General features: G+C 39.8%; 1 protein-coding gene across 6 annotated transcripts in view; it reads right to left on the bottom strand.

Moving 5' to 3' along the window:
* ARHGAP18 (Rho GTPase activating protein 18) overlaps positions 1-12,426 on the bottom strand; it is a 190,247-nt gene that overhangs the window by 27,849 nt on the left and 149,972 nt on the right. For all 6 annotated transcript variants that reach the window (XM_021088430.1, XM_021088428.1, XM_021088426.1 and 3 more), the window contains exons 8-10: positions 8,762-8,839; positions 4,629-4,788; positions 1,599-1,681 (exon numbers count right to left, since the gene is read on the bottom strand). In XM_021088430.1, the coding sequence (XP_020944089.1) occupies positions 1,599-1,681; positions 4,629-4,788; positions 8,762-8,839 (321 nt within the window). The remainder of the gene's footprint in view (positions 1-1,598; positions 1,682-4,628; positions 4,789-8,761; positions 8,840-12,426) is intronic.

Raw genomic sequence — 12,426 nt, 5'->3', positions numbered from 1 at the left:
TAGATTTACCAACTGGTGGTTTTGTTTTCTTGACAAATGATTTTTTTATTTTTTCATTTTAAATAGAAAGAACTACATGGGGTAAAAGGGTAAGGGTTTCACCTTTACCTGTATGAAAAATAATTTTTTTAAGGCAAGAGTAAAACATAAGGTAAATACCCTAAATTATATTTCTAGGGGTTCTCTTGTGGCCCAGTGGGTTAAGGATCCATCATTACCGCAACAACAGCTTGAGAATGCAGCTTCAATTCCTGGCCTGGGAACTTTCACAGGCTGTGGGCATGGCCAAAAATTACCTTTTTTTTTTTTTTTTTTTTCCTTTTTCGGTCACATCCATGGCCTATGGAAGTTCTCAGGCCAGGGGTCGAATCTGAGCCACAACTGTGACCCACTCCACAGCTTTGGCAGGGCCAGATCTTTAACCCACTGCTATGGGCCAGACATTGAACTCACACTGCCACAGAGACAAGAACAGATCCTTAACCTGCTGTGTCACAGCAGGAACTCCCGAAAATTGTATTTTTAAAGTTTTCTTTTTTCTTTCATAAAAGTTTATAATTAAACCTTTTCCAACTACTCTATAATTTTTGCCATTAAGGAAAAAGTCAATCAATGTGGAATAATCCACTGATTATTATGAAAGTCCTTGGCAACACATACAAGCAGCAGCATTAAACCATGTGAATATTAGACCAAATCACTTTGAAATGAGAATGTAAATCAGAAATTCAGGGTAGGCCCTTTGAGAAATAACTAAAATTTATTTGAGTTAGTCTATCTTTTGGCTAACTAATCAAATGCTTCAAAATTATCACTGACTTATTTCAAACTCTACTGCTTGGAACTACAAAAAAAATCTAACATCTATGGGCAACAGTGGGTTATATTTGATGAGCCTCAGGATTTTTTTTTTTCGTGTTTTTGGTTTTTGTTTGTTTGTTTTTTGCTTTTTAGGGCCACACCTGTAGCATATGGAGGTTCCCAGGCTAGGGGTTCAATCAGAGCTACAGCTGCTGGCCTACGCCACAACCACAGCCACGCAGGATCCGAGCCGTATCTGCAACCTACACCACAGCTCACAGCAATGGTGGATCCTTAACCCACTGAGCAAGGTTAGGGATGGAACTTGCAACCTCATGGTCCCTAGTCAGATTCATTTCTGCTGCGCCACAATGGGAATTCCCAGGATTTTATATTTGAATATATATATATATTTTTTTTTTTTTACCTTCATAATACATGCTCACTAAATAAAATTTGGAAAATGCAGAAAAACAGAAAGAAAGGAAAAACCAAAAAGCACCCATGCTTCTGTTAACAACTGAATCTCAATCACCCATTTTGGTAGAAAGAAATGTTATAGTTGAAAAATATCCAAAGAAACAAACCAACCCCCCCCTCCATGATACTATTAACATGACTAGTTAATAAATTAATAAAGAGTTAAAGACTTTCACCATCGTTCCTTAAAAACAGGTCTTTTCTTTATAGACAACTACTAATATTTCCACAATACCATCATTTTGTTTCGTAACAAATAATGAAAAATTACTCTGCTTAGTTCCAAGGGATATTTAACATAAATGAATCCAGCTGACCTTGAGTGTGTCTCTGTTTGCATCAGGCAGGAGGATGACAAGAAGGTTCAAGGCCTGTAGCTGCTGCTTCTTGGTTGGAAGATCTGCAGACAGATTAAATAAATCTGAACACTCGTCTTTACCAAATATTTCTCTTTACTTTCTTTCTCATTTTGTTAAAGAAAAAAAAGTTATTTGGCATAAACTTCACTGCGAAATCTAAGACAGAATGACTGAGCTGCAAACCTTGTTGAGAGTGTGTTGGGGGGAGATTAGGAGAAGCAGCTGTTGCTGGAGAGCTTTGTCTCTCCGAATGCTTACTACCAACTGTGATCGTATGATGGGGGGGCCTTATGTTTGCAGACACACAAGAGTGCTTTGGAAATAATCTTAACTTCTGCATGATCATTACTTCTCCATGAAAAGACACAGAAGACTGGACCTTCTAGGATGCAGTGTCAGGGTGCATCTGTCACAGTGAAGTTTGTTTCTTTTAGTGGCGAGTGAACATATGACATGGTGTACATGTGAGAGGTCACCAGTTCCAAGAGGAGTGTGTAAAACAGAGCCTGGACCACACAGCAGGTGTTCAATAAGTGTTTATGGAATGAATGGGAAAAGCAATCTGCAATGAAAAAGCTGAAGAAGGACATTATGATCATTTTCATTGGTCCCTACCCCATCAAGTAATACTCATGGATATGTGGAATCTTTCTGGCATTTGTTTTACAGGGATAAACTTGGTCTTTTAATCTATATCCAAGGAATACATATATATGTATGTATGTATGTTAAGTAGCACAACCTAACCATGAAAAAATACTTTACTACACAGATAATTTCGGTCCTGTCTCTCCTACAATTTCTGCAGCAATGTTATGATAGGAGATAACCCAAGGGAAACATCTCCATGTGACATGATTTAAGAACAGCCTGGTGTATAATGGAATAAAATTGAGCCATTAAAAAAAAAAAAATGAAAATCTGGGAGTTCCTGTCGTGGCTCAGTGGTTAACGAATCGAACTAGAAACCATAAGGTTGCAGGTTCGATCCCTGGCCTCGCTCAGTAGGTTAAGGATCCGGCGTTGCCATAAGCTGTGGTGTAGGTTGCAGAGGAGGCTCAGATCTGGCATTGCTGTGGCTGTGGTGTAGGCTGGTGGCAACAGCTCTGACTAGACCCCTAGCCTGGGAACCTCCATGTGCCGTGGGTGTGGCCTAGAAAAAAGACAAAAAAAAAAAAAAAAAATCTAGGAGTTCTCATCATGGCTCAGTGGTTAATGAATCTGACTAGCATCCATAAGGACGCAGGTTTAATCCCTGGCCTTGCTCAGTGGGTTAAAGATCCAGTGTTGCCATGAGCTGTGGTGTAGGCTGCAGAAGAGGCTCGGATACCATTGCTGTGGCTGTGGTTGAGGCTGGCAGCTGTGGCTCCGATTGGACCCCTATACTGGGAATCTCCATATGCTGCAGGTACGGCCCTAAAAAGACAAAAAGAAAAAAAGAAAATCTTGCCATTTTCAACAACATGGATGAAGTTCGAGTGCATTATGCTATGTAAGGTTAAGACAGAGAAAGACAAATAACCTATGAGCCCTATAATCTCACTTATATGTGGAACCTAAAAAAAAAAAAAAAAAAAAAAAAAAAAAAAAAAAAACAAAAAAAAACCAGCTCATAGATACAGACAATAGACTGGCGGAACTCTCTGAACTATCACAGGTACTGGCGACTGGTGGTTGGGGGTGGGAGGAGATGGGTGAGGGGACTCAAAAGGTACAAATGTCCAGTGACAAAATCAGTAGTCCTGGGGAAATAATGCACAGCATGGCAACTAGGGTTAATAATATTGTATTGCCTATTTGTAAGTGTTTAAGAGTAGAAACAAAAAATTCTCATAAAAAAATTTTCTGTAATTATGCGTAGTGACATATTAAGTAGACATTATTATGACTTTTTTGCAATATGTACAAATAATGAATCATTACACTGTACACTTGAAACTAATATTGTATGTCAATTATAAAAAAAAAAAAAAAGAGCCTGGAACAGTTCTGGTTGACACTACAGCACAGCATAATCATTCACAGCTCTTCCCTTTTACTCTCAAAAGGGTCTCAATTTGGCATTTAAAGTACATTTTGGGAGTTCTCATTATGGTGCAGTGGAAACAAATCCAACTAGTAACCATGAAGTTGCGGTTCGATCCCTGGCTTCACTCAGTGGGTTAAGGATCCTACGTTGCTATGGCTGTGGCTCCGATTAGACCTAGCCTGGGAACCTCCATATACGCCAGGGGTGCAGCCCTAAAAGGCAAAAATAAAATTAAAAATAATAAAGTCCCGTTTGGCCACTAGAATGTGGTGACAACGTTTTTCCTTTTCTGGGGGTCTCTAGGACTCAAAGAGGTAACTCTGCCAGTACATGAACCTCAAAAGATCTCCATGTTCACTGGAAAGGAATGGAGAACTCATGGAGACACTGATTTGGAGCCTGCCCAAGACCACAATATGGTGAGACTTAGGAAATGTGCTGTCCCCCGCCAATGAGACAGCATTGTTGTTGATTTGTTCTATGTTTCTGCACAACAATCTCAGAAGCTAATTTTTCAAGAAATAATCACAGACTTTGCCACTTCTCCTTGGGCTTTTGCAATAACTGTTAATCCACAGATTCTCCAGGAAGTGTTGTTTTTAACATTTAGCAAGCCAACTGTATGGGAGAACTTATATTTGTATGATTCACTCTATTATAAAAGAAATGTGACGTTTCCAGTTTCATTTAACATGAGAATACATCTATTGCATTGCTTAAAGGGCATGCAGTTCATTTGTACCCAAAGAGAACCCACTAGTATCTATTTACTCAGAAGTGTGTATCTATAAAGGAAAAAAGAAAACATCACGTGACATTTGAGCACTCGCCAACATCTGTGAGTCAGGAGGTCTATCCACATGCATCTGGTTATATTCTTCGTGACACAAAATGACATTAAAACGATTAACATGGATGGCACCGGCACAAGGACTGCTTCAAAGAGGGATGGCACTCACTCTGGACAGCCTGAAAGGCTTTGAGGTATTCTACACTGAGCAGTGGCTGCGGCAGCTCCCGGATGAAGAGCTTCAGCAGGCTGGCGGCATCATGCTGCTTGACACTTTCCCAATTAAAAGTCCCTTCATAAAACTTTGCTTCTAGTTCTTGGCAAAGATTCTGAAAGGCAGAAGGGGGGTGGGGGTGGGCAGGGAGGTGAGTTCCCAGTAAGTGCATTTTTTTTTCCTGCTGTGACTGATACACTTTCCACTTGATGAGATTCTACTCTTTTGAAAAGACATCCAGAAGTACCAGAGGCCAATACTTTCTCCCTTACTCAGAAAAACACTACTCCCCCCACCATCCCCAGAGGACTTCACCAAAGAAGATGATACCAAAGGCCAAAAGATTCCAAAACCTGACATTCTCCTGGACATGCAACACACCTTAAGCAGTAAAGGTTGAGTGAAAAGATCGGTTAAAATATAAAGGGAATGCTCCCCAATATTCTGCGATAACCTATATGAAAAAGGCACTTGAAAAGGGATGGATGTGTGTATGTGTTTAACTGAATCGCTTTGTTGTACAGCAGGAGCTATCACAACATTGTAACTCAACTACATGTCAATAAAATTTTTAAAAGTGGAAACAAAAAATGGTTCTGACTATCAATGGTGCCTGTGCGTATGAGCTATAAGGTCACCCTAAGCTCAGAGTTATTAAAGCCAGGGGAAAAATTTTTGTAAAAAATGGTTAAAATAACCTTTACATTTGGGGGGCTTTACTTAGACAATATAATTTGTCGCTAACTTTAAAAAAATCATTAAAAAACAAGTATATGTTTTGGGACTTCCCATGTGGCTCAGTAGGTTAAGAACCCGACTAGTATCCATGAAGACATGGGTTTGACCCATGGTCTCACAAAGTGGGTTTAAGGATCCGGTGTTGCCACAAGCTGTGGTATACAGGTCACAGATGCAGCCCAGATCTGGCATGGCTGTGGTTGGCAGCAGCAGCTCTAATTTGACCCCTAGCCTGGGAGCTTCCATATGCTGCAGGTGGAGCCCTTAAAAAAAGGAAAAAGAAAAAAAAAAAGTCTATGTTTTAAATTATGTTCTGATGTACATTACATAACAAAATACATAATCAATCCCTGGAGCTAAGCAGAAGGCCATGTATGATTAGTCACCACTGGGAAATGGCAAACCAAATCCCACAGCAAATGAGGCACAAAAATGTATCAATATACCTGTCTTAAGTGCACAGGCCGTCAGTGACACAGCCATCCTGCTGCCAGCTGCAAAAAACAGTTGGAATCCTTGTGGAATTAGAAATACCTAGTTCATTTACCTCAAGGACTCTACAAAATTTGCCACACAGATTATTAATAATAAATCAATTTAATTTCATAATTACTATTTGCTACATGCTTTTTCACTGTGGCATAAATCCTATCATGTTAGAAATCCTTCCAATGTTCTGTCACTTCCTTCTATTATTTGAAACTGTTCTCCCCAAGGAACATTCTTTGCTATTCCTATAAGGTGAATTTATTATGCCTTTTTGTGTGTGTGTGTGTCTCTCTCTCTCTTTTGGGCTGCACCTGCAACATATGGAGGTTCCCAGGCTAAGGGTCGAATCGGAGCTGTCGCCACTGACCTACACCACAGCTCATGGCAACACCGGATCCTTAACTCACTGAGCAAGGCCATGGACCAAACCCGCCTCCTCATGGAAACTACTGAGCCACGATGCTGAGTCCTACCATGCTTTCTCTTCCCGACACAATTCCATCCTCGAATTCCAATTGTTGTTGTAATGGGTGAAATACATGAAGGGGAACCTAGAAATGGGGGGTGAGGGAAAGAAAGGTGAAAGGAGAGAAGGAGGAAAGAAGTGAGGGGGAGGGAAAGGGGAGAGAGGAGGGAAGGAGAGAAGGCTTGAAGAAGAGGAAGAAAGGGAAACAGGGAGGGAGAGGGAAAGATGAGGAAAGGAAGGGGAGAGGGAGAGAGAAGAGCCCAGGAAATGTGGTGAGCAGGGGAGAAGCCAGACAACTCCACACTTGGCATATTATCTTTAAATTATTGATAACGGACCAGCTGCTGCATAATTCGGTTTGTGACAACAGGTTGTGCTGAAGAGTTGAGCCAGCTGAATCCACTTAATTGACCTTCGAAGACATTACGTATAGTTAAACTCAGCCCTCTGTGAGCTAGTGGGTCAAGATGTAAAACGTGCAGTAGCTCCAAGCTGTGTACTCAAGTCATGTTTACGACTCCTGTGGGGGGGCCACCACATCCCGCTAGTACGAGCTGTGCCTCGTGACCTGAGTGACAAGATTCTTGCTGAGATGGGTTATCATGAAGTCACGTTTCATGTGTCTGAGGGACCTTTTCTCTGCAAGAGCATGTGCTACTCAGCAGCACCTAACTCCCCACCTCCACACACCATGTCCCTGATGACTGGTGGTGGCACTGGCTTAGGTGACAGCAAGTCAAAGTGAGACAGTGGCAACATAACAAACTTAATAAGAGCAACAAGGCAGTTTTGGGGACCTCTGTGCACCAGACGGCTCGTCCAGGGGACACAGGCTGAAAGCAATTTGTGAGCAGGGTATATAACAGGTTACCCGAATCTGATTAAACTGAGATCACTGTGTAGAAGGAGCCAAGTAGGCTGGAACTAGCGTCCTAAATTGAGGAAGCTTATCAAAATAAGCAGGTGATGCAAAGCGTGGAATCTATGAATAGTAAATAATTTCAATCCTGGCAGAGCCACAGCCACAGGTGAGGACAGCGTACAAACACCAAGAGTCATTACTACCAGACCCAGCACTAAAGATCTCATACAGAACAGGTCTGAAGGAAATAACCAGGGAATCTCTCTTCCCCCATCCTATTCTCTCTTGGATTTACAAACTCAGGAAGACACAACATTGGATGTGGGGAGCAACGTGTGGTACCTACTTAAGAGTTAGAGCTGAATTTGGAGCAGAGGGCAGAGGAGGTTGCTAATGACTGCTAAAGCAAAATTTTTTCCTAGATAAAATTTCCACATAGAGCTACAGTTCCAAGAATGAGGCCCTGTAACATGCAAATCCCTGGGGAGGCATATGAGTTATGCATCATCTGGAGGGGGATTCTCTTTTTTACCATGCAGCATTCCCCAGAGTAGAGGCTGGGGAGCGGAGGAAGGATACACAGCGGGGGGGTTGGGAGCAGTCCAACTGGGAAGTCGGGGAGTCCCCTTGCCTCCTTCCCAAGCCAGACTCACTGGGACTACCCTTGGACCCAGTGAGCCAAGAACTCTGCCAGTCAGGAGAGTGGCTGAGACAGTCTCCTCTTGCCAGCTCAGAGACGAGTAATGCATGGGGACTAACCTCAAGTCTACTCTGCTCATCTGACGGAGTTTATCATCCTGCCTTTAAAAATTAAACAGGCGGTCCCGTTGTGGCTCATCGGTTAAGGAACCTGACGAGCACCCATGAGGACACGGGTTTGATCCTTGGCCTCGCTCAGTGGGTCAAGGATCCGGTGTTGCCGTGAGCTGTGGTGTAGGACAGAAGACCTGGCTTGGATCCCGCATTGCTGTGGCTGTGGAGTAGGCCTGTGGCTACAGCTCTGGTTGGACCCCTAGCCTCGGAACCTCCATATGCCGTGCGTGCAGCCCTAAAAAGACTAAATAAATAAATATTAAACAAACCCCTCCAAAAACCTCACTTGCTGCTACCCATGCTGACTAAATCTGTCACTAACCCCCCCTTAATATTTTGACTCATCATGTTCTCTTTGCTTTCATCAGAAGGACAAAACTACTCTTGCCTTTTTGCTTATTTACTTTTGTCCCTATTTAACATCTGCACAGTAGAGAAATTAAAATCATTGGCCCTTTATCTACCATGATATTATTATAGGTAATGTGATGCTTTTGAAAAAAAAAAATCAAAACTCACAAAAATCAGAAAAGACTATAGAAAAACTAAATATAAAGTGAAGATATAATATATACAAAGTGAATGTTAAGAGGTTTTTGTTCTGCTTTTTCTATTTTGTCTTTTCAAATGGGAAGAAGGGGTGGGAAGGACAAGATACCTTTTAAAATGCAAAAGTATAGTTAAATCATAAAGTTTCAATGAGGAGAACCAAGAACCTACCTTGATTCGCATGGCAGCACCAGGTATTCTTAAGAGGCCTTCGGTTTCCAAACCTCCCTCTTCAATTCGAGAAATCAGCTGTGTATAAACAGAAGAACAACATTCTGATTTTGCTGTTCTTAACAGGTACAATCCCAAAGTTAACATTTGGTTCACATGTAAATAAACGAAAACTGATTACAGTGACACGTAAACAATTTTATGAAGTTTTGAATGTTCTTGCACCACCACTATCCATCCTTTAAACCAATACACCCCAAAACTTCAGCTGTAATTTAGGAAAAGGTCTTTTATAACAAAACTGGGTAATTTCAAAATAAAAAAGTAAAAAAAAGTAAAAAAAAAAAAAAAAAAAGGGTATAATTTCACACAATAGCTGAAATATTCCAAACAGAGACGGACCCATGTACACTGTTTAAAAGCAACTAAGACCATTCATTTCCTCTGCTTTTCCAGAAACATACATTCTGTGATCAAGTACATCTTATGAAAATCTAGTATTTGCATATTTCCATCTCATTTTGAGTTCGTTCAAAGAACAAATTATTTATGATATGAAGAAGAAGAAAAAAAAACTGCTTACAAATATTCCTGTTTAGGCTTTTAAACATTTGGTGGCAAACTTAAATTTAAAAAACTGTTCTTGGGAGTTCCGGTCATGGCTCAGTGGTTAGCGAATCCGACTAGGAACCATGAGGTTGTGGGTTCAATCCCTGGCCTTGCTCAGTGGGTTAAGATCTGGCGTTGCCGTGAGCTGTGGTGTAGGTTGCAGACTTGGCTCGGATCCTGCGTTGCTGTGGCTCTCGTGGAGGTCAGCAGCTACACCTCCAATTCGACCCCTAGCCTGGGAACCTCCATATGCTGCAGGTGCGGCCCAAGAAATGGCAAAAAGACAAAAAATAAATAAAAACATAAAAATAAAAAAAAATAAAAAACTGTTCTTGTATAGGGCTTCTAAGTCTTACCCAATGCCCAGTGAACACACATAGATCTATCTCCGGAAGGCCATTAAAATAACAAGGAGTGTGTGTGTGTGTGTGTCTGTCTGTCTAAATAGGGAGAAATCCCCAAGAATAGGCAATTGGAGAAATTACAATGTTATAATGTTGGAAGCTAAGACAATAAAAGAAGTGGATGGTTTCTTGGCAGAGACTTTCAACTTGGAATATGGATTCCTGGGGCTGTACACAAAGGCTTTTTAGGGGGTTACTTTGCTATTTTAAGGAAATCAATTTCCTTGTCCTCAGTTTAAATACAAGGCATTTATGAGCCATCCACACACCCCCCTTTCAAAATAGGCTTCTGAAAGACAGACCTACTCTTCACTGGGCCCCAAACTTACTATAACAGTCTCTGTGAACCCTGGGGCAAAAAACTCTTCCCGGGTTCCAAAAGAATGTAAATTTTTTTTTTCAGGGTAACCTCCTTTAATGATTTACCAAGGCTCTATGAACAACATAAAGCTTACTATTTTTTCCTTGCTCATAAAAGTGTCTGTTAAGAAAGCATGGTATCATAAATGAAGTCTTTTGACCTTTATCTAGATGTTCTGAAATCAGATATACTGTAGCACATACACACTGGCAGAGAGGGCAATTTCTCTTTAATGACCCCACCTCTTCTATTCTTGGATTATGGCCAAATAGTGCACTGATCTTGAGGCATTCAGGTAAGAAGAATCAAGCAAAGAGCAGCCTCAAAATTCTGCCGAGGATTTAGTATTAACTGAAAAGAAAAGCATCTTTGACCAAAGCAGTACATGATTTTAAAAAATTCAAGTGGAATGATTTCCAAGACATTTTTCAAGTTACACTGGACAAAAACCCACAGGAAAAAAAAATCTTTACATGTTTTCTTATAGATTAGATGAGCATTATTCAATAACGTATTTTAAACCAAATTTATCAAATAATACCATGCAACATTTATTCAGTGTACAAGCAATTTTCGTTTTGTTTAATCTTATAAAAAAACGTTTAAGGTTTTCTTTCATTTTTTTTCTTTCTTTTTTGGCAGCTCCATGGCTTATGGAGTTCCCGGGCCAGGCATCAGCTCCCAGCCGCAATTGCCACCTAAGCCTTGGCTGTTGCAACATCAGATCCTTAACCCACCATATGGGCCAGGGATTAAACCTGCATCTCAGGGCCCTCAAGATGCCACGGATCCTACTGCGCCATGGCAGGAATTCCTAAAGTTTTCTCATAATAAAAAATAAAATTGTATGCTAGTAGCTGGACCAAATTAGTTTTTAGCAGTATTTGAATTTTTTGCTTGTATTAAATAACAGGAAAAATTGATGATTTCTAAATAACTGAAAGTAATTTCTGCATTCTTATATTTGAATTCTTTTTTAAATGATTTTTATTTTTTCCATTATAGCTGGTTGAATTCTTTTTATTATTCTCTAATGCTGAATACTAGCATTCAATATATTGTCTGAAGGAATGTCATGTGTTTCCTCATATTTCTCACTTTGCAAATAACATATTTTTAGCTACCACATTGTATTGCCATTGTTAAAATATAAATAATAAATACAGCTTTCTTTTATTTTCAAGACCTAAAAATGGAGAATAACTACAATGTTCTATATATTTTATTTTATTTTATTTTAGTCTTTCTATATATTTTACTCATGCTACTTTTGGGAACTTATCTTACAAGATACATTGTATAATGTAACAGTAATGTTCCTAACTTTTTCCAAAATAGATATTACATACTTATATAAATTTATGAATTAAACAATTGAATATGAAGTTAGACATTTGGGATAAAAGCGTCTTTGATTTGGCTGATTAGTTTGATAATGAAAACAGGAGTTGCTAATTTTTCAGAATTTTGCCTTAGATAAAAATTAAGAGTATTGCTATTTCTCCAACCCTTTCTGAGAATATCATTTAAATGATGTGCCTAGAGGTGGGGGAAAAAAACAGATACAATTTACAGATATTAGATAAGCTTTGTTAAAGCCCTTTTGCAGTATATTTCTCAGTAACTGAGAAAACATAATCCCCTAAAGATTGATAATAAAAATTTTTGCACATCAGTGGTTTTCAATTCTTCCCTTTCTATGAAATTGAGGGAATATCTAATTGAGTCATCAGCTGGTAAATCAAAAAGTATTTTTTATGACAGACCACTATGATTTTTTTTTTTTGGCTTATAATCTAGAGGAAATGCAAACAGATGTGTGTTATCTAATACAAAACTCTTTATATACCTTTTTTATTTTTTATATGAGCCTTAAAAAACTTTAAGGCTCTTATCCAGTGATTTCAAACTGGTAGGCGGTCTGAGTTTCCGGAATGTTGAAGAGATCAAAAATGTAAAATAACTAAATAAATACGGAAACAATTTCAAGAGAAACTGACAAGGGGCTGGACGTAACCCTGGGCCTGATCAGGATGTAACACTGACTTGTGTGGGGACCAAAGCTTACTCTTGGCTGATATGAGGGTGAATCTGACATGCCAACCTAGCTGGGCTCTGGTGGCCAGTTGTTCGGTCAGACACCAGTCTAGGTGTTGCTGTGAAGGTGTTTTTTAGATGAGATGAACATTCCATCAGCAGACGGTGAGCAAAGCAAACTACTTCCCATAATGTGGGTAGGCCTCAGCTCGTCAGTTGAAGTCTGTTAAAGCAAAGACTGAAGAAGCAATTCT

The sequence above is a fragment of the Sus scrofa genome, chromosome 1 (genome assembly GCF_000003025.6).
Source record: "Sus scrofa isolate TJ Tabasco breed Duroc chromosome 1, Sscrofa11.1, whole genome shotgun sequence".
In the NCBI taxonomy this organism is placed as follows: Eukaryota; Metazoa; Chordata; class Mammalia; order Artiodactyla; family Suidae; genus Sus; species Sus scrofa.
The sequence above is the reverse complement of the archived record's forward strand: the minus strand, read 5'-3'. Positions and strand labels throughout refer to the sequence as shown.